Source organism: Misgurnus anguillicaudatus, chromosome 4 (genome assembly GCF_027580225.2).
Source record: "Misgurnus anguillicaudatus chromosome 4, ASM2758022v2, whole genome shotgun sequence".
Classification (NCBI taxonomy): Eukaryota; Metazoa; Chordata; class Actinopteri; order Cypriniformes; family Cobitidae; genus Misgurnus; species Misgurnus anguillicaudatus.
Window position 1 is genome coordinate 13,179,426 of NC_073340.2, and position 20,876 is coordinate 13,200,301.

The 20,876-nt window shown below is 39.3% G+C and overlaps 1 protein-coding gene across 3 annotated transcripts; it reads left to right on the plus strand.

Moving 5' to 3' along the window:
* The first annotated feature begins 4,697 nt into the window (after nt 1-4,697).
* a1cf (apobec1 complementation factor) lies at nt 4,698-20,493 on the plus strand. 3 transcript variants are annotated; one of them, XM_055176330.2, is made up of 12 exons: nt 4,698-4,851; nt 8,474-8,617; nt 9,918-10,052; nt 11,172-11,302; nt 11,431-11,669; nt 11,895-12,059; nt 13,648-13,745; nt 13,827-14,106; nt 16,406-16,623; nt 16,709-16,845; nt 18,577-18,704; nt 18,941-20,493. In XM_055176330.2, exons 2-12 carry the CDS (start codon nt 8,519-8,521, stop codon nt 19,087-19,089), a joined length of 1,779 nt encoding a protein of 592 aa, XP_055032305.1. In that variant the 5' UTR covers nt 4,698-4,851; nt 8,474-8,518; the 3' UTR covers nt 19,090-20,493. The 3 variants fall into 3 exon arrangements, with proteins under 3 accessions (XP_055032305.1, XP_055032306.1, XP_055032308.1); XM_055176331.2 differs by having other exon boundaries at nt 16,430-16,623; XM_055176333.2 differs by having other exon boundaries at nt 18,577-18,713; nt 18,941-19,080.
* The last annotated feature ends 383 nt before the right edge of the window (nt 20,494-20,876 follow it).

The following is a 20,876-nucleotide window of genomic DNA, read 5'->3' on the forward strand; positions in this document are numbered from 1 at the left end:
GACTTACCATGACAGTACCCCCCCCAGAGAGTGGCTTCCAGACACTAGCACTCAAACATAAACATAAACAAAAGTCCGGGAGTGTGAGTCTTGGGGGAGGGACGGAGGGCTTGGAGATCACGGCGGAGCCGGTGGAAGCCGTGGCGAAGCCGGCAGGGCAGGGAGCCGGAATGAAGCCGGCAGGGCAGGAAGCCGGGGCGAACCCGGCAGCGCAGGGAGCCGGAGTGAAACCGGCCGGGCATGAAGCCGGGACGAAGCCGGAAAGACCGGAGTGGCCATCTCAGGAACCGAGGCAGACGACTCGACCCTCCTGGGAACCGACGTGGATCTGATCCCCCCGGAAGTCGACTCACACCATCTCGGGGAAACGGGCTCACACACATTTCCCGGGGAAATAATTGGACGTGGGGTCCGTTCCGAGCCCCGAATCGAGCACGGTGGTGGACCTCCCAGGAACCAGACCAGACGACTCGACCAACAGGGGAACCAACTGCACTGATTCCACCCTCGCAGAAACAGGACCGTGGGTCGCGGCAACCACCCCAGGGAATGAATCGGGGGGGGGCGACCGCTCGCTTGAGCCCGTTCTGGAGTTCCGAGCGTTCCCTCACGGTCAGCTCCAAGGGGCATCGGGACTTCGAAGAACACAGATCCCGAAGTCCACTACTCCCCCTCGAAAATATTTCAGGAGAAGCTCGAACTCGCTGCGTCCTTGAATGGCGGGATCATTCTGTCATGACTGGGAACGGGAGTAGTGATGGGTTATTTGAAGCGAGGCTTCGGTGCGCGTGTCGAGAATAAATGGGCGTGCCAAATGAAGCGTTGCTTCAAGGCTTGTGTTGTTAACGTAGAAATCACGTGACCAATGAGAAACGAGGCCTCGGTTTGTGTGGACACGTCATTGGTTCGGTCTGAGTATCGATTCCGGATTCGAAACTCGCGCCTCCTTGTGGCAGTTGTGGCGTTTCAGTGTTGGAAAGGTGTCAGGACTGGTAAAAGCAGATTGTAGAAGAGTTTATTATTATTAGTAGATTATTTTAGTAGTTATAGTATATAATTATAAATGTGTGTATATATATATATATATATATATATATATATATATATATAGAAAGAGAGAGAGAGATTAAAATGTACGAGATTATTGTACGTTTCTTGTTTCTGGTGTGTGTGTGCGTGCGTGCGTGCGCGTGTGCGTGCGTGCGTGCGTGTGCGTGTGTGTGTACCTGGTAATTATCACGTTGTGGGGACCAATTGTCCCCACAAAGATAGGAAAACCAGTATTTTTGTGACCTCGTGGGGACATTTTGATGTCCCCATGAGAACACAAGCTTATAAATCAAACAGAATGATGTATCTTGAAAATGTGAAGTAGCAGAAGGGTTTCTGCGATGGTTGGGGTTAGGGACTGGGATAGGTTATTGGAATAGTGTATATATAGTTTGTACGGTATAAAATGCATTACGTCTATGGAATGTCCCCACAAAACATGGAAACACAGAATGTGTGTGTGTGTGTGTGTGTGTGTGTGTGTGTGTGTGTGTGTGTGTGTGTGTGTGTGTGTGTGTGTGTGTGTGTGTGTGTGTGTGTGTGTGTGTGTGTGTGTGTGTGTGTGTGTGTGTGTGTGTGTGCGTGCGTGCGTGCGTGTGTGTGTGTATGTTAAAGCCCTGATGTGGACACAGACTGATTGGTAATCAATAGCAGAAACTGTATTGACTCCAGAGCTCACAGGCCTGGTGTGTAAAACTTTGCCCGCTTTCTGTCCACAGTTACATTTTTAAATATAACGCTCTGAATTATTCATCCATTAAGCTCTCTGACTGGCTGAGTTTAAGATAATCACAAATGATGTCATCACTCACAACACTGACTGATGCTGATTTTCATCACAGGGTGGCGCCATTTTACTTAAAGTCTCTGTACTGTAACAGTAACTCACCGCAGTCAAGTTCATCATTATACAGTGACTGGAAGAGTTTAGTTTTGATTTTTTTATTCATGTGAAACAGACAGGGATCAGTAGATTGACTGAACAGCATAAAAGGTTTGTTCTGAGAGTACACAGCACCACTTTATTATATCAGATTTTAAACAAACAAGACCAGAGACAGCAAACACAGTGATGACAATAAACACAGCAGTCACATGTTAATTGGTACCAAAACATGGTATGTAATATGTAAGATTTTTGTAATAAAATATCCAAAAACCACTTGCACAGTGCGATGTATTTAATGCAGCTGTGTACTCGCGTTATCCCAAAAGTTGCAGAGGATTGTGAACCTTAAAAAATATATATTATTATTATTGTCTCGTAACTCTTTAAATGACTTAAAGTCCCTGTAAAGTCCAATATTAAATGTGTTCTGAACTTGTCACATCACAGAAAAATGTGCTTAAAGCAACACTATGTCGTTTTTTTACCTTTAAATACTGTCTCTAAAATTATTTCAGTGATAGAACAACTTTTAACTGGACAAATTGTACTGTTGCTGCAACCTGAGCAGCCTCCTAGCTGCTACAAGCACACTCTGAAAGTGGCGGTGAAGGGTAGAGCACACAGCCCCGCCCCTCCCTCTGCCTGCAGAAGAGTCTCTAATACCAGGCAATGTTGCGCTTTTCAACAACATGGGGGAGCTGTAAGTCATTTTTACTTGGAAACTACATAGTGTTGCTTTAACCACCCAACCAAATTTAAATGCTTAAAAAACGCCAAGTACATTAATATCAAAATATTGGATAAATAGGCAACATTCTCTGCTATCAAGCGTTGGGGGCGTGTCCACTGTCAGCTACAGCCTGAATGGATGCTCGCGAATGTGTTAGGGGCGGGGCCATGCTCAGTGACTCAAGTGCGCCATTGAGCCTTGCAGCTAATTCATTACCAGAGCCTGCGCCAGACCATAACTGACAGGGGGGCACGTGGCTTCCAACGGGGGGGCAAGCAATTAGCAACAATAACTTGCAAAAACAAGGCATTAATACAACAAATACAGTGAAAGCACACACTTATACAACTGTTACAGACTGTCAGCTCATTTCCCGTATAAAGTGCCGAAGATCACAAACTATGCACAAACGTTAAACTTTTTTGAACTTTGTCCGCTGCGCTCGCGCTTTGCTCGACGCAACAACAAACCGCCCTCGCGCGGCACAAGCCATTGAAATGAATGGGTTTCATTGCGCAGTCTAGCGCACACCGCGTCCTAAGTAAAAGCCATTATGAAAGCAGCTTTACCATAATCACGTCGCAATGCTGTTAACGGTCTATAGCAGGGGTGTCCAATCCTGCTCCTGGCGATCGACTATCCTGCAGAGTTCAGGTCCATCTCTAATCAAACACACCTGCCTTCAATTTTCAAGTAATCTTGAAGTCCTTGATTAGCTGCTTCAGGTGTATTTGATTTGGGTTGGAGCTGAACTTTGCAGGACAGTCGATCGCCAGGAGCAGGATTGGACATCCCTGGTCTATAGCCACACTTCACATTTAAGCTTACGTAAATTAAAACAACGCTAACTTACCTTTAAAAAAGCTGAAGCCGGCATGTACGAACATTAAACTTCTAAAACAGTGTCCTGTAGATTTGAAAATTCCACCTCGACCTCTAATCTCCGAGTTTGAGCCAATCGGTGTTTGCATGAAGTCAAATGGAGCAGGCCGTGCTGGTTCGTTCTAAATGTTCTAATATCCATATTTTACACGATCCATAAAATGCCGCGAAAAAACACGTTGCTAGTATCAAGTCACAAATATGCTTAAGCCTAATGACGCATGAGACCCGGCAATACAACCAATCAGAGAAACTGGTCTATTTTAATTAAAGAAAACATATATCAACTATATTTTCCTCATTTCATTACATTAAAAGTCATGAAACATTCAATGTTTAATTTATTTTAATTATTCTTGATGTATATTAAATAAATAAAAAACTGTGTAGGGGGGCACAACAACCTGTTTGGGGGGGCACGGCCCACGAATGCCCCCCCACTTGACGCCGGCCCTGTTCATTACGATAACATAAAATAACATCATCAAAAACATACAGGTATAACGATTAATTCATTACCTCATCTGTGAACAGGATTAGTGAATGCCATACATCGCTGGATGCTGAAAACACCATCTCCCATTGTTCCATTGTCATTATAACGCCATTAAGCTTTGTTATTGTTATTGTGTAATAGCGACCTCTAGTGGTGAAACTCTACATATTGTGCCTTTTAATGAAACTCAGTGTAAAATAATTGAATGGTATACATAATCTGAGAATTAATGTCAAGACTTTCATACTGGGAGAAACAGAAACATGTCCCGAGCTCTTAAGTAGGGCTTATATAACTTGTGTAGTCTACATACACTGACCTATCTTTATTATTTAGTCCCAAACTTCTTAACTTAAGCAACAACCCTAAAATGTTATAGGTGCATGTCACGTTTTTTGTGTACATTGATATTGTGATTTACTCAATTAAAGTGAATATTGTTGTTCAGCTGCCTGTATGATTTCATTGTTTTTACATGTAAACTGTTCTTAAACACCCAATGTTACTGTTTATCCATCGCGTGTCATTAATATTTGTTAGGGAAAACCACAATGACATGTGTATGTATGACCGCTATCTGCTGGAGGGTTGCTGCCGTTGTTTCTGGTCAAAGTGCCGGCCTGCAGTGAGAAGAGAGATACAACTGGTTAATCTTTAACTACATTCACTTGTAAAGCAGCTCTGGGACACTGAACCTTTGGAGTTTGATATGATGTGATTACTGAATCACCTCAGTGACACGTTGCCAAATTCGGCAGAATGAAGGTCTGAGCTTCCCGGGTGGTGATCTCTGAAATTGCTCAGGTAAGTTCTCCCATATACACCTGAGATGTGTTACACACCTGTATGAAAACTTTATAGTCTCCTTGTTCTGTGGATTGTGAATTTTTATGTAATGATTTGTAAGTCAACTGTCCAGTGTGATTCTAAAATGTAGACAGCTGAGATCTTCAGTATTGTACATTAAACTAAGCAAACTTCATTGTTGTGAATTGAATTGGGGTGCTCTTCATGTCAAACATCTCTTCACCTGTTTTAAACATATAGTACTGTACTGTACTGATGTAGAGAAGCTGTAGAGAGATCAGCTGTGAGATACAGTAAGAGCCAAGCTTTTTTTTTTAAAATACTTCCATAGAAACATATGGCGCTGTACTAAACTGTCATATTTAATGTAACCAGATGTTTGGGGTCGAGCGTTATGTTGCGTGTAAGATCTCTCTTCATTAACAATCTTTACAGCTTTAATTTGCATACATTTGTTTAAACATTTCCCTGAGAAGGAGATGAGTTTTTTCCAGCCAAAACTTTGGTGTCATTAAGCATCTTAGAGAGGTTTTTCTTCTTTGAGTCAAGCAGCACAAGATGCATTGCGAGCAGAGCTACACAAATGAATTGAATTGATCTGAATGTTAAAGTGCAGTTTTTTCTGCGCCTGTGCTACGGTTTGTGTCCAGCACATTGGCCTTCAGGACCGTGTGTGTATTTACCTTCAGTCAACATGAGCTGAAAACGCAGCCAGGGATCCAGACGTGATAAGCGCAGGTCTGGTTATCTTGTTTATGCAAACGGTAACCAGGCTGTCCACAAGAGAGCAATGGATGGACAGCAGGCTAATGGAGTTTAGCTCCAACTCTCTTCAAACGCTCGCTTTAATGGCTTCCTAATGTTCTGCCATAACTAATGTGGATCTCTCTTTATGATGTTCGCCAACATCTGAGCTTTCTCTTAACCAACTATTTGTAGCCCTAAAAGGGGACATTTCACAAGACTTTAAAGATTTTAAATAAATCTTTGGTTTTCCCAGAGTACGTATGTGAAGTTCTAGCTCAAAATACCCCACTGGTCATTTATTATTGCCACTTTGTAGGTGTGAACAAAAATTTGCCATTTTTGGGTGTGTCTTTTTAAATGCAAATGAGCTGCACTGAATGGCAGTGCTGTGGTTGGATAGTGCAGATTAAGGGGCGATATTATCCCCTTCTGACATCACAAGGGGAGACAAATTTCAATTAGCTGTTTTTTCACATGCTTGCAGAGAATGGTTTACCAAAACTAAGTTACTGGGTTGTGCTTGTTCACATTTTCTAGGTTGATAGAAGCACTGGGGACCCAATTATAGCACTTAAACATGGAAAAAGTCTGATTGTCATGATATGTCCCCTTTAAACAAGCTGAATGGATTGAATCTGGTGTGTAAAAACCAGCTAGCGAAAGTGCAATACACATCTATACAGCACTGTCATGGATGATGAGAAGCTTAGTTGAATGAATGGTGCAAAGGTTTAAGCTGTGAAAGGTTTTTATCTAATCATGACTGTTGACACCAGTGGCGGCCGGTGACTTCTATATTTGAGGGCGCTCGATGCGAAGTTCGTCACAACATGTATGTAGCCCGTCATATGTGTGGTTCTTTTTTTCAAAATATGTGTTCTGCGCATCGAGAAATCCTGTGTGCATCAAAATAAGTGCGCATCTAAAGGGTTTGTGATAAAAGAAACGCTCGCCTTTGACAGATACTCGCTTCATCTCAAGTGTAATCAGAGTTTAGTGTTAATTTAGTGTATTGCGTGTATTTTGTGAACGTGAGCGTCTCTTTTATCATAAACGGTTTTGGCGCGTGTGCAGCAGGCACTTATTTTGACAAAACACGTGATGCACATGGTTTACATGACGCAACAAACACATATTTTGAAAACGCAAGCAACACACATGACAATTCCGAACACCTATTTTGAATTGGCGCCCCTCGGATGAGCAATCACGAGCCGCCACTGGATAAAACGTAAATATGCAAATGAAAATGTTAACCAAGGGTTTAGAAATGCACAGTGTTAAACGTGAAATAGATAACCCTGGATTCCGTTAACCTGGGGTTTAGAATAACCCAGGACTAACTATTTTAGGTGTGGTTGAAACAGTCATGAGGGTTGAGCTCTGTTCTGTTCTTATCTGAGATCTGAGAAGACTCATAAAGATGGTCACCACTGTCACCTTTGACCTCTGGTCTTCTTCATCATTCTTCAATGATCAAGAAAAACTAAAGGACAGGATGATAAATAAACACTCTGATGATGCTTTTAAAGACCTGTGGTGGCTGTGATGTGATTCAATCATGCTTATCTGATCCTGAACCAGAAACAAAATTCAATAATCTGATCAAAACCTTCAGGGTGATATGAATTATAGGCTGATGATTTTAACACTTCAGTACCATTTACCAATGGCGGCTTATGACTGCTCTTCCGAGGGGCGCAAATTCAAAATATCTGTTTGTTGTGTCATGTAAACCATTTGCATCACGTGTTTTGTCAAAATAATTGCCTGCTGCACACGCGTCAAAACCGTTTATGATAAAAGAGACGCTCACATTCACAAAATACACGCAAGACACTCCCTTAACAGTAAACTCTGATTAAACATGAAATTATTCGAGTATCTGGCAAACGCGAGCGTCTCCTTTATCATAAACCCTTCAGACGCATCTGCGCAGCAGGCACCTACTTTGACAAGACACGTGATGCACATATGATCACTCGACGCGCTAAACACATATTTTGAAATTACGAATCACACACGACGGGCTACAAACATGTTGTGATGAACTTCACATCATGTGCCCTCGAAAAAAGAAGTCACCGGCCGCCCCTGCCATTTACACCCGTCATATATAGCACAACGTCTCTTAAATATCTAGATGATTTCTCCTAGACAGCCTTGAAATAAGAACCAGGGGCAAATGGAGACATTTGTTGTTCAAGCTGTCTATTTTTTCTTTTTTTTCTCCTAAAAAACAGACCATGGTTCCCTTGTGTGTCTTTCCTAGTTTGTCAGCTCAATAATGTCTTAGATTTACTCACCCATTAAAGGTTATAGTGAGTTTTAAAAGCAACATCTGAAAGAAAACAATAGCTGCCGAGACCTTTAGGATCATCCGGCATGACAGTAGAAATTTGGCTTTTTGAAGTTGCTTTCTTGTGTTCTCATTGGAGGAAATGATTCCTGTGCTTGTTGTGAAATGTAGATATGAGAAACACTGAAACTGCTGTTTTGATTTGCTTCAGTTTAGTTAATAATTATACCACGGTCCTTGACCTGGAGGTGAGGAAAATGGTTCTTTCTCCACTTTTTTGCAAACATGACCCACCAGATAAAAGTCAGTATATAAAGTTGACAGAGACTTTGATCAAAGATTAAATTAAAATGTTACACCAATATTTTAAATGTTGCCATGCACCGTAGCATCAATGTCACATATATGTTTTGTATTGTAAGCACATCCAGTATAGGAGTGTGATCAGCACATATGGCCTTCTTACCTTTGAACCCTCTCAAGATTGTAAACCATATTTCTTGGCGTCTTATCACGGAGAAACACTGCTTTGTCCTGTCACTGATGTGTGTTTGAACTTTGGTTTAATTTCAGTGAGCACCCCTAATTTTGATGATTTATTGCTGATAATCACTCACAATGGAAACCAATCAAAAATGCACGGATGGACTGACGGGAACACAGAAAGAAGCTGCGCTGCGAGCTCTTGTCCTGCGCACTGGATATCACATACATCAGGTATGAGTCCAAAGGATCTCAAGATCTCTCTGTTACATGGACAGCAAATAAAGTCTCCTGCTTCTCAGAAGTTTCTCCTGAGAAAAGGACCCAAGTAATCTCACACAGAGTTTCAAAAGAGATCTCAGTAATGTTTTAAATTATGCTCAGGTTTTGGAAATGTATATCTAAGCTATAAAAGATAAATTCCTGTGCCATTGGTGCATAATATTTATTTCATGACTGAGATCTGACTGTATGTGGTTTAGTTGTCAGGAGGACTGTTATAGCTCCGTCCTGTAGTAAAAATAAAATACACTCAAGCATCTATGTTTACATGCACAAAATTTTGTCAATCCAACTGAATTTAATCCGATTGCAGGTTACGACAGTTCAGTTTACATGCACCCTAAATATTGCAATCTGACCAACTCGTTGAAACAGTTTCAAAGTAGCCCAAATCTAAACTCTGTCAAAAAGCAGAGGATTTGGCAACGCAGGACATATCATCTCTTGTCGAGTTCACACTTTATCTCTGGATAAATGTGCAAAGTCAAAGTTGAGTTGGAGAAAGTTGTTCTTAAGAAGTTTTTAGATATAGGTAATAAAAACAAACTTTTTGAAAGGCACGACACTATTTTATTGCTTTATGTAGCCTTATGTAGCCTGGTGTAGGGACTACACCACCCCTTTCAATATGATGGAAATTTGCATATAATCGCCCTCAATCATATTGATTAAGGTGTTTACATGAAGACTTTTCGATCTGATTGAGTCATCAATACAATTATTTGGTATGGCAGTGGCGGCCATTGACTTCTTTGTTCGAGGGCGCTCTATGCAAAGTTCATCACAACATGTATGTAGACCGTCATGTGTGTGATTCGTAATTTCAAAATGTGTTCTGCGCGTCCAGTGATCCTATGTGCATCACGTGTTTTGTCAAAATAAGTGCCTGCTGCAGACGCGTCTAAAGGGTTTGTGATAAAAGAGATGCTCGCGTTGCCAGATACTCGCATAATCTCATGCGTAATCAGAGTTTACTGTTAAGGGAGTGTCTTGCGTGTATTTTGTGAAGGTGAGCGTCTCTTTTATCATAAACTGTTTTGACGCGTGTGCAACAGGCACTTATTTTGACAAAACACGTGATGCACATGGTTCACATGACGCAACAAACACATATTGAATTCGCGCCCCTCGGATGAGCAGTCACGAGCCGCCACTGACGTATGGCAGAATTATTTGTTGTGGTTTATCTTTTGAGGAGGTCTTTGTGTGAAGTATGGTAGTTTGTAATATTTCTCTATAATACTCTTCTCAGGAGAATGGACAGAGGAGATATGGTGGTCCACCTCCAGATTGGGAAGGTTCACCTCCAGAGAGAGGTAGTGAAATATTTATTGGAAAACTTCCTAGAGATTTGTTTGAGGATGAACTCGTGCCACTCTGTGAAAAGGTAAGATAAATCACTTCAACATTATCAGCCTGTGAATTACTTTATTTTCTCATTTAACTATTAAAGGAATAGTCCATTTTATTAAAAGAAAAATCCAGATAATTTACTCACCACCATGTCATCCAAAATGTTGATGTCTTTCTTTGTTCAGTCCAGAAGAAATTATGTTTTTTGATGAAAACATTGCAGGATTTTTCTCATTTTTATAGGATTTAATGGACACCAACACTTAACACTTAACTCAACACTTTACACTTAACTCAACACTTAACAGTTTTTTTCAACAGAGTTTCAAAGGACTATAAACGATCCCAAACGATGCATAAGGGTCTTATCAAGCGAAACGATTGTCATTTTTGACAAGAAAAATAACAAATATACACTTTTAAACCACAATTTCTTATCTTCCTCCTGTCCTGAAAGCGTCAGCGTGACCCCACGCAATACGTCATGATGTCAAAAGGTCACAGAGGACGAACGTGAAACTCCGCCGCCAGTGTCTACAATTGTGTTGAAAGAGGACCGTTCCTACGTTGTTGTATGTCAACTGATACTAATTAATGTCTTTGTGTCAGTTTATTGTTTACAATGGTCCGCAAATGTGCGTTTTATATACGTAACACGTGACCTCCCTACGTCACTACGCATTTACGTTAGGTCACGCTGGACCGGACCTAGACGAAAAGTTGTGGTTTAAAAGTGTATATTTGTTATTTTTCTTGTCAAAAATGACAATCGTTTTGCTAGATAAGACCCTTATGCCTCGTTTGGGATCGTTTATAGTCCTTTGAAACGCTGTTGAAAAAAACTGTTACGTGTTGAGTTAAGTGTTAAGTGTTGGTGTCCATTAAAGTCCATTAAAATTAGAAAAATCCTGCAATGTTTTCCTCATAAAACATAATTTCTTCTGGACTGAACAAAGAAAGACATCAACATTTTGGATGACATGGTGGTGAGTAAATTATCTGGATTTTTCTTTTAAGAAAATTGAATATTCCTTTAATGTTGCTGAAGACAACAGGTGTCCGTAAAGCCCAAAATGACTATTGTAGTAGCCAGCAAATCATTTAAAAAAAAAAATGTGTTTGTTCCACTAACAAATATAATGTTTGTCTGCAGTTTGGCAAGATTTATGAAGTACGGATGATGATGGATTTCAATGGCAACAATCGAGGTTATGCTTTTGTTACCTTCTCCACAAAACAAGAGGCTAAAAATGCCATGAAACAGCTCAACAACTATGAGATCAGGTGATGAGAAATAAAACAAAACAAATATATTAGCCAAGACTTCTATATTCTTACTGCTATCCAAAGAGAAGTCTTTCTCTCAGTTTTGAAATAAAATCATGATTTTGTGGCTTCTCATGTAAACACAGGAACGGGAGACTTTTGGGTGTGTGTGCGAGTGTAGACAACTGCCGACTGTTTGTGGGAGGAATTCCCAAAACTAAAAAGAGGGAAGAGATCCTGGCGGAGATGAAGAAGGTGACGGATGGCGTCGTGGACGTCATTGTTTATCCAAGCGCTGCTGACAAGACCAAGAACCGAGGTTTCGCCTTTGTGGAGTATGAGAGTCATCGAGCTGCTGCGATGGCAAGAAGGAAATTACTGCCGGGTAAAACAACAAGCACAAGTTATGATAAATGCGTCTTCAAAAATATGCCTGTATCTCTGATTAATATGTACAAGGTTTTCAATGTGATCAGATGGGATAGAGTCACTCGACTAGAGGTCTCATTGATTATGAACTCATGTTGAGTCTAAAGGTGCTTTAGTTCATTGACCAGCTGATCAAAGACTCTGACCTGCTGTCTGTCTGTCTGTCTGTCTGTCTCTGTAGGGAGAATTCAGTTGTGGGGTCATGCTATTGCTGTTGACTGGGCCGAACCTGAAGTGGAGGTGGATGAAGACACCATGTCCACAGTTAAAATCCTATATGTCCGTAATCTGATGTTAGCCACGACAGAAGAGACCATCGAGAAAGAGTTCAATAACATTAAACCTGGTCAGCTGACACAATAATCACAACATTTTTCTAAAATGTATCTTCATTGAACGAAAACTTGGTTTTAAAAATGTCAAGCATGAAAATGTAAAAAAATGCTTAAATTTACTTTTTTCCCACCAGACATTGAAAAACAAAGTCTGGAGTAAATGGGAACATTAATTTAAAAACTTTTACTTATCATTTAACACTTTTTTAACATAATTTAAAAAATTAGTCCTAAAAAATCTCATTACTGCAACAGTCAGAAAACATCAACACTGACATATTTTCAAAATGACATGAAAAACCTGCAAGAACATAATTTGGAGATTCTGCACATGCATTTAAAATCAAAGTATTATGCTTCTATTAATTAAATTAACATTTAATAAGCATCTGTTGTGGTAATGATAATCAAAATGTCGTGTAAGCATTCTGACAAGACAATATTTCAAATTAACTGTAAAAAAATTATCTTACCTGGTAGCCATCTTGAAGTAACTGGTCGATGTGCTTGGTCACTCAAAATCAAACTTTATTAAAATTCTGTATGTGTGCTTAAACTGTTCTCAAAAAGTGTTGCGGAGGATGAGAACATCAGGCATGGACACATCATTTTCCTAATTTTTCTTCATTATTATTATACATGAATATTCAGTAAATATTTTTTCTGTCATCTAAAGTAGTCTAGCAAAACATCCATTTATTTTTTTTCTTAATATTTTTGTGTTAATTTGCTTAAATTACAACATAACGCATGTTCAAACACAGCCGGACACATTGCGGTAATGAGAATTTCAGCAGAAAATGAGATAAAATGTACAATTATAAAATCTTATGTTGAAATCACACATTGTGCAAGGTAGAACACAGTATTGTGTTAATTCTGATGCTTTTTAATGTTACTATATTACACATTTTAAAGCTAAAATCATTAGTGCCGTGGTGTTTCAATGGTTTCGTGAGAATCACCCATTAACTGTTTAGTTAAAGCAGACATTTCACAAGACTTCTTTAAGATGTAAAATAAATCTTTGGTGTCCCCAGAGTATGTATGTAACGCTTTAGCACTAATTACCATATAGATAATTTATTATAGCATGTTAAAATTGCACTTTGTAAGTGTGAGCCAAAATGTGCCGTTTTAGGTGTGTCCTTTTAAATGGAAATGGGCTGATCTCTGCACTAAATTGCAGTGCTGTGGTTGGACAGTGCAGATTAAGGGGCGGTATTATCCCCTTCTGACATCACAAGGGGAGACAAATTTCAATTACCTATTTTTTCACATGCTTGCAGAGAATGGTTCACCAAAACGAAGTTACTGGGTTGATCTTTTTCACATTTTATAGGTTGATAGAAAAACTGGGGACCCAATTTTAGCACCTAAACATGAAAAAAGTCAAATTTTCATATTTGGATCACACAAAAAAGATATCATTCATATCTGATGGTGCAAGATGATTTAAGGCACAAGTTTAGTAGTGTAACTTTGGTTATGGCCAATAGCAATTATGATCCTTACCAAGCCAGGCAGGCAACACAAATGTATCCACTGACTGTTTTATGAGATGCGATGAGAAGTTTAAGTGATGTTGTTCATCCACAGGTGCTGTTGAGCGTGTGAAGAAGATCAGAGATTATGCTTTCGTTCATTTCTCTCAGAGAGAAGACGCTATCAACGCAATGAACACATTGAATGGAAAGGTAAACAGGACGCAAGCAAATCTAACTTCAAACTATAATGAACCAAGTAATGCTGGATTATAACCACCGACATCCATCCAGGTCATCGATGGTTCTCCTATTGAGGTCACGCTTGCCAAACCCGTGGATAAAGACAATTATGTTCGGTACACCCGAGGCACCGGTGGTCGTGGAGCGCCTCTGCTCCAGGGAGATTACGCTTACACCGTGGGTCAACTTTACGACCCGTCGGCCGCCTATCTGGGCGCACCCATATTCTATGCTCCGCACGCATACACAACTGTCCCAAATCAGTTCCGCTTCCCCAGTGTTAAAGGACAAGTGAGCACCCGAGGACTGGTGCGCTCGCCCTCTGTGAGAGGTGGGTGATATCTGACTCAAAAAATCCATCTCTACTGATTTGTCTGTTGAAATCCAGATGTGATAATAATGAAAACCCCTGAAAGAAATGCTTCTGAAACTTAATGGATGGAAAATTGATTTGCAGTTAAGGGAAGCGCCGTCGTTTTTCAATATTTTAATATGTTCTTACCTCGACTTAGACAAGTGAAACATACTTATCTTTGTTCAATGCGTGCACTTCATCTTTGTACAGCGCGGTGTGATGTGTTTGCATTTAACCTGGCCCCATTCATCACTTGGGATCCAGGCAGTGATGGGTTTGATAGCCATCAAACACTTCCTTGTTTTCCCTATTTAAAGACTGTTACATGAGTAGTTACACGAGTAAGTATGGTGGCACAAAATAAATTTTTTTTTAAGCAGATACCAAGTGAGAATTATATTGTATGGCGGAGGAGCACTTAGTTTGCAGCACTTCGACAGTAATATTGACAGAAGTTTCAGTTAGAGGGGGAGGAGTCAGGAGTGATGGTGTTACTGTGCGCCGAGGTCGAAGTGTTGCAAACTAAGGGGCCAGTCACACCAAAAGCGCTTTAAACGCTTGCAAACGCAAGGCGCAACGCACTGCCTTTTTAAAAAAAAGAGCAGTGCGACGCGGCTTTTCATATTGATAAGCAACCACTGAGTCAGCTGTCTTGTCAATCAAATATTGAAGCGTGAGCGCTCTTTTGCTGTTAACTGTCATATTAGCAGAAACTTTAAAAAGAGGGCGGTTGCTCTGACCTTGTTTGAGGGTGAGAGGTGCACAAACACAGAGTGAGCGAGTGGAGTCCGGTTCTTCAAAGTAGCTGTAAACTTCCCTCACCACAACGTAAGGCCCGCCTCTCTCCTCATTCGATTGGACAATGGAAAGACGCGAATGACGTCGGGCGCTTCTCCGCTCTCAGCGCTCCTTCAAAAACGCGTGTGCGGCAGGCGGCAAAAAACCGCAAGGCACTTGGCGCGCATAAACGGCGCGCAAACACGCCCTGCCCATAGAATATCATTCAAAAAAGGCGCCTGCAACTGCCATAAACGCTTTTGGTGTGACTGGCCCCTAAGTGCTCCTCCGCCATATAATGTAGTTCTCGTTTTTTATCCGCTTGAGAAGTCTCCACGTTTTGTTTTGTGCCACCATACTTGCTCGTGTGGCTACTCATGTAACAGTCTTTAGGTGGGGAAGCATGGAGGTGTTTGGTGGCTTTTGAGTTCGTCCCTGTTTGGATCCTGGGGAGTGAGTGGGGCTGGGCTAGATGTTAACACATTCACAACACGCTGTACGGGGATTAAGTGCACGCATTGATAAAGGATAGGTAGGCTATGTATTAATTTGGCTAAGTTAAGAACATAGTAAAATATTGAAACAGTGGTGTTTTCCTTTAACCGGCCAGTTTGCAGGTCTCACAGGCTGGTCCGTCTGGTCTGGTTTGCTGGTTTAAAAGACACTTCTCACAATATCACAGTGTTTGAAAAGAGATTTCATTAACTTCAATATTAATTTATATTCTTCAAATGTATTTAAAACAAGACAATAGCTCCATAATCTTAATGCATTTCAACAAATGTTTTAAAATTCTTCAAGCAATTTTAGGAGAAACATCAGAGATGGTTGATTCTGATGTAACACAACAACATCAAATCTCGTCAGCTAAGATAGAGAAAATAACATTAACAAAACCAAGCAGAAGTTCAGTCAGACTGAAAGACCAGCTTGACCAAACATGGTGGCCAACCTAAACCAGTTCAAACCAGCAAATCATCTCAGGCTGGTTAGAGCTGTTTTGTAATCAAGTGTAATCAAGTTTTTGGTGAAAACATGCATTTTTTAATATGTAAAAACTTTCTGACTACTAATGACTTTAAATAATCAATGTAAAAAAAGTGTACCGGTGTACAATTATTAAAAGAGACATATGCACTACAGAATTTCTGAATAATGCTGACATCTGTGATGTGTTATATTACATCAGTTCTAACATACTGTTTGATACATGCATGCGAACTTGACAAATTCATTGTGTCATAGTTTTGTGTATCATTTGAATTTGTTGTCCATGCCTGCATATTACAGTCCAGTGATATTAATATTAAATAATGAGTCAATGAGATCTAATCAATTCAAATCTATTAAGTGAATGATTATAAAAATCAATCTGTAAGCAACATATTTAATCTCTGTAATGTGCTGGCTTGGAATCTAAAAGATTCTCTGAGATTTGATTGAATCCTGGATGATTTCTGCTGATTTGATTCGACTCAATGCCTTCTTGCATTCCTAGAAATTTACATGAATGTACCTGTAGGGGCAGCGGGCGTGCGTGGTTTGGGTGGGCGAGGATACCTCGCCTATGCAGGCGTGGGTCGCGGGTGTGCAACGTACCAACTCAAGACCGACAAACGGCCCGATGACAAACTCTATGATCTTCTCCCGGGCATGGAGCTCACGCCCATGAACCCAGTCACCCTAAAGCCCCCGGGCATTAAACACACCCCACAGGTAGACTCGTATGCACAGACCGAAAGCATCGTTTATGGCTTAGAGATTTGTTTGGAAATGAAATGCCTCTTGTATTTTTTTGCAGATCTTGGAGGATATTTGCCAAAAGAATAACTGGGGGCAACCTGTTTACCAGCTTCACTCTGCTATCGGACCCGATCAGAGGCAACTGTTTCTCTACAAAGTCACCATCCCAGCTTTAGCTTCTCAGTATCCAAATATGTACGTCACCTCTTTTGTCTCAGGCACACATTAAGCTGTATCTGAAAACCCTACTTATTCACTTATCCACATACTGACTGTAGATTTTTTCCCAATTGTGTTTGCTTGTGAAAGGTATGAATAAAATAAAAATGATGGACTGCCACTCCAACCAAAGTTTAAAAACCGATCCCATGATAATATTAATTAAGTGACTTGTTTGGGAGAAGTGTTCTTTTATTTGTCTAAAATAGTTTGATGTTGAAAAACATTAACAGCTAACAACTAAAGTGACACCACTAGACTTTTAGCTAGACTTTAGGTTAGCTTTTTTGCTGTTGTTAACTCATTCCCAGCCAGCTTTTTTTGAAAAGTTGCCCGCCAGCATTTTTTGTGATTTTCACAAAAGTTTCACAAAATGCATTCCAGGATTTTTTTTATTTCAAAAACATACAACTATATCAAATGAAAGAACAGACCGTGTGCTTTCAAACAAACAATGAACAAACAAACAAAACAAAAAAACGGGAAAAAAACCATTTTATCCTATCTTTATTTTTTCTGTTTATAAACTCTTAAATGTGGGTGTTTTTTTTTTCAAAAATAACACATTTTGAGTGAAAAGCTGAAATAATTGCATTTTTTGTTGGAGATCCGATTCAGAACTATTATCAAAACATACACGAAGTGTAGAATTAATAATTCCTTTTTTATAAATTGATCCACGTTAGTGGATAATCGCGGTATTACAGATTACCATAAAAACTCATCAGGAACACGTTTTTTATGCAAATGTTTTCCCTTAATTGATGAGATAACTCTTTACTTAAAATATATATTATTAAGTTGTAGTAAAAAACTCATCATTTTGTGCATGCAACTTTATTAAAGTTTATTATTTATTCAGTAGTCCCTAAATAAACGACACAATTAATGTTGTTTTGAATTGTGTGGTCGCGGATGTTTTGCAAAGTGCATAACAATGTTTGCACTAATGAAATGTGCAACACTTTACAACACTTTTTTGACGAGATAACTCGTCAATGGCGGGGAATGAGTTAATGGATGGCAGGTGGTTTTAGGATGCAGGCCTTTCTTCGGCTGCGCCCAAATACTTACACTTGCAGTCTTGGCTGCTTGTAAATCATATTCAAGGGTAAGCGTACCCCATCATGCGAAAAAACCTTCACCCAAATGTCGCAAGATGTCACGGAAACTTTTAAATGTAAGGTAATAAATGGATATAATATATTTTGGTAGTAAAATGGAGAGTGTGCACATTTCGTTGGTTCGGGCATTGTTGTGTATTTTGTAAAACATCTGCAATCACACAATTCGAAACAACATTAATTGTGTCGTTTATTTAGGGACTACTAAATAAATAATAAACTTTAATAAAGCTGCATGCACAAAGTGAAGAGTTTTTTTTTTACTACAACTTAATAATATATATTTTTAAGTAGCATAAATAAAAAATGAATATGTGTTGGTGCAAATTGCTGCCTCTACCTGGATTTACATATTTACACTTGCTAAATGTCCCATCAGGTAACTAATTCTACATGCACGAGTGAGTTCTTCACGCCCACTAAAACACTTGGGCAAAATACAAAAAATACACAATGTACGTAGTCAAATGGACGCAGAGATCTTTTAGTCTCAGTTAAATATTTCAGATCCCTGCTCACAAACACATTTCACTTACAATATAATACCTTGGCTTATCAGTGTTCCCCCCATGTGTCCAAACAGACACCCTTTCACACCTGCCAAACTCTGTGTGTCACTGGATGAGGCGAAACTCCACGCGGCGGAGCACACGCTACAGATCCTCGGCCTGCAAACAGAGGGCGCTGACGCCTCCGCTGCTGCATTCCAAGGTATGTAAGGTCTGTAAGACTAATATTTACTATAGTATCACATTCACTCTTATCCTGGAATATATCAACTACTAGCATCAATATCAATAAATCAATGTTGTTTACACTATAATGTCTGATCATCATGGCACAACCATTATTAAAAACAGCTAATCTAAACACATTTGTGACAGTAAAATCATTTTACTTCCAAATGTTATTTTGCTTAAGCCTTTGTGTTGCTATTGTGATTACAGGTTATACAATCGCCAGCACAGCTGCCATGGCCCCCTCACCCCTGAAACAGGCAGTTTCTCTGGGTCACGACCTGACTGCGTATACCACATATGAGGGTTACCCTGCATTTGCTGTGGCCACTCGTGGGGATGGATATGGAGTGTTTTAAAACTGAAATATATCAGTCATTCATAGTCTTAAAGTCATGTAACATTAGTTTGTGTTTCATGTATCTCGTTGTGTTTATAGGTTTGTTAGATTAATGATTCTTTCGAGTTGTCATAAGCTCATTTCTTCCTATTAGTTTATATGTTTTGAAGTATATTACAATAATGTAGAATATGAGTCATCTTTTGTCTTAACTCAGGAAGCTGATGGCCTGACAGCTGTCTAATACTCATGTCTTTAGAAAATGTCAATTTTTATGCTTTTGCCTGCTTTCTTTCATCAAATTGATAGTTTCTGCAAGGCAAAACCCCTCTTGGTTGCTAACTATCATGACACTCTACAAAAAGTTCCACCCAGCGTTGGGTCAAATAGGGACGAACCCAACCCGTTGGGTTTTTAATTTAATCTATGTTGTCATTTTAACCTATTGTTGGATAAAATAAAAAACATTTTCTGGTTTAATTTAACCCAATGGCTGGGTTTGTCCCTTTTTGACCCAAAATAAATACTCTTTATTGTATGGAGGCCAATTTCCGCCACATAAGAAAAAAATCATACTTTGTTAAATTATAATTATGAGATAAAAAGTCAAAATTATGACTTTTAAAGTTTGACTTTTATCTTATAATGACAATGTTTTATTCTCATAATTATGATTTACCTGTACATTTTTTCTTATGTGGCGGAAATGGGCTTCCATATTGATTGAAACATCTCTTAAGCAGAATAATTCTCTTCTATTTTAACTTTCATTTTTATTACCTTTAAAATGTCTTCTAGCTGCCTGTGGATGATTTTCTATACGATGGACCACACATTAATATCTCACAGCGCTGCATGATACAGACCTTCATGCAGATATTTACTTTAATAAGCTTTGATGTTGAGCTTTATTTAAAAGGGTTTGTTTATGTGTTGGTGATCTTTCTGTATGAACGCCCATATGAAGAGTTTTATCAGTATGCTGTACTGTATACTCTATGCTTTAACATGAAGCCGGCTGTTCACACTTTGTAGCTAGTTCATAAACTAGTTGTTTTTTCTACATTTTATAGGATTTTCTTACATTTTCACAGCTCATACTTTTGTACATGGAGAATATGACAGTGATCCTTAACACACACACACACACATACATTTGTGTTAAATAAGATGCCGTAACGGTGACAGTATTAAAGTTTGTGTAGCACTTAAAACTTATTTTTATAGCTGAATTTCAGCTGTGTTTGTCTGCTGTTTGTCTTTAAATCATTGACTGTTTTGAAGTAATTCATTGTGTCAGTGATCGACATTAAAACTGGAGGGAGAATTCAACAGGCACCAATTAGGACAAAAAAATAAGCTGAGAGCTACAGAATGTAAAAGATGAATCAACTAACCACCAATAAATTTAATTTACAAAACATTTTGTTTACTTGTATATTTGTGACACATTTTAATGATACAGAGTTATTATATCCTAACAACATAGTACAAGTAGCTGTGCTATAGCATGAATATATGATTTAGGATTTCAGTTTGCTTTAAAAGGTTGCACAATTATTAGGTAATAGTTCCTGTAACCTACATTAAACTTAAAGAGCACATACTATGCAAAATCCACTTTACAAGGTGTTTGGAACACAGCAACCCTAGAATGAAAATAATTCTCCTTTATTCATTCCCAAAACCAAAGCAGTCCCATTAGATATGCTGTTTTGATTCTCTTGTTAATGTGACATCACACAATTTATCACACAATTAATTTGACCCAAAAGCTTTTCTAAATCTTGTTGTTAGCACGTTGTA

Bases quoted from the DNA above. Each gene is read 5' to 3' on its own strand.
- a1cf (XM_055176330.2), top strand. From the start codon at position 8,519: ATGGAAACCAATCAAAAATGCACGGATGGACTGACGGGAACACAGAAA. The intron at 11,303-11,430 runs GTGATGAGAAAT...ATGTAAACACAG, and splicing joins CTCAACAACTATGAGATCAG to GAACGGGAGACTTTTGGGTG. The intron at 11,670-11,894 runs GTAAAACAACAA...CTGTCTCTGTAG, and splicing joins AAGAAGGAAATTACTGCCGG to GGAGAATTCAGTTGTGGGGT.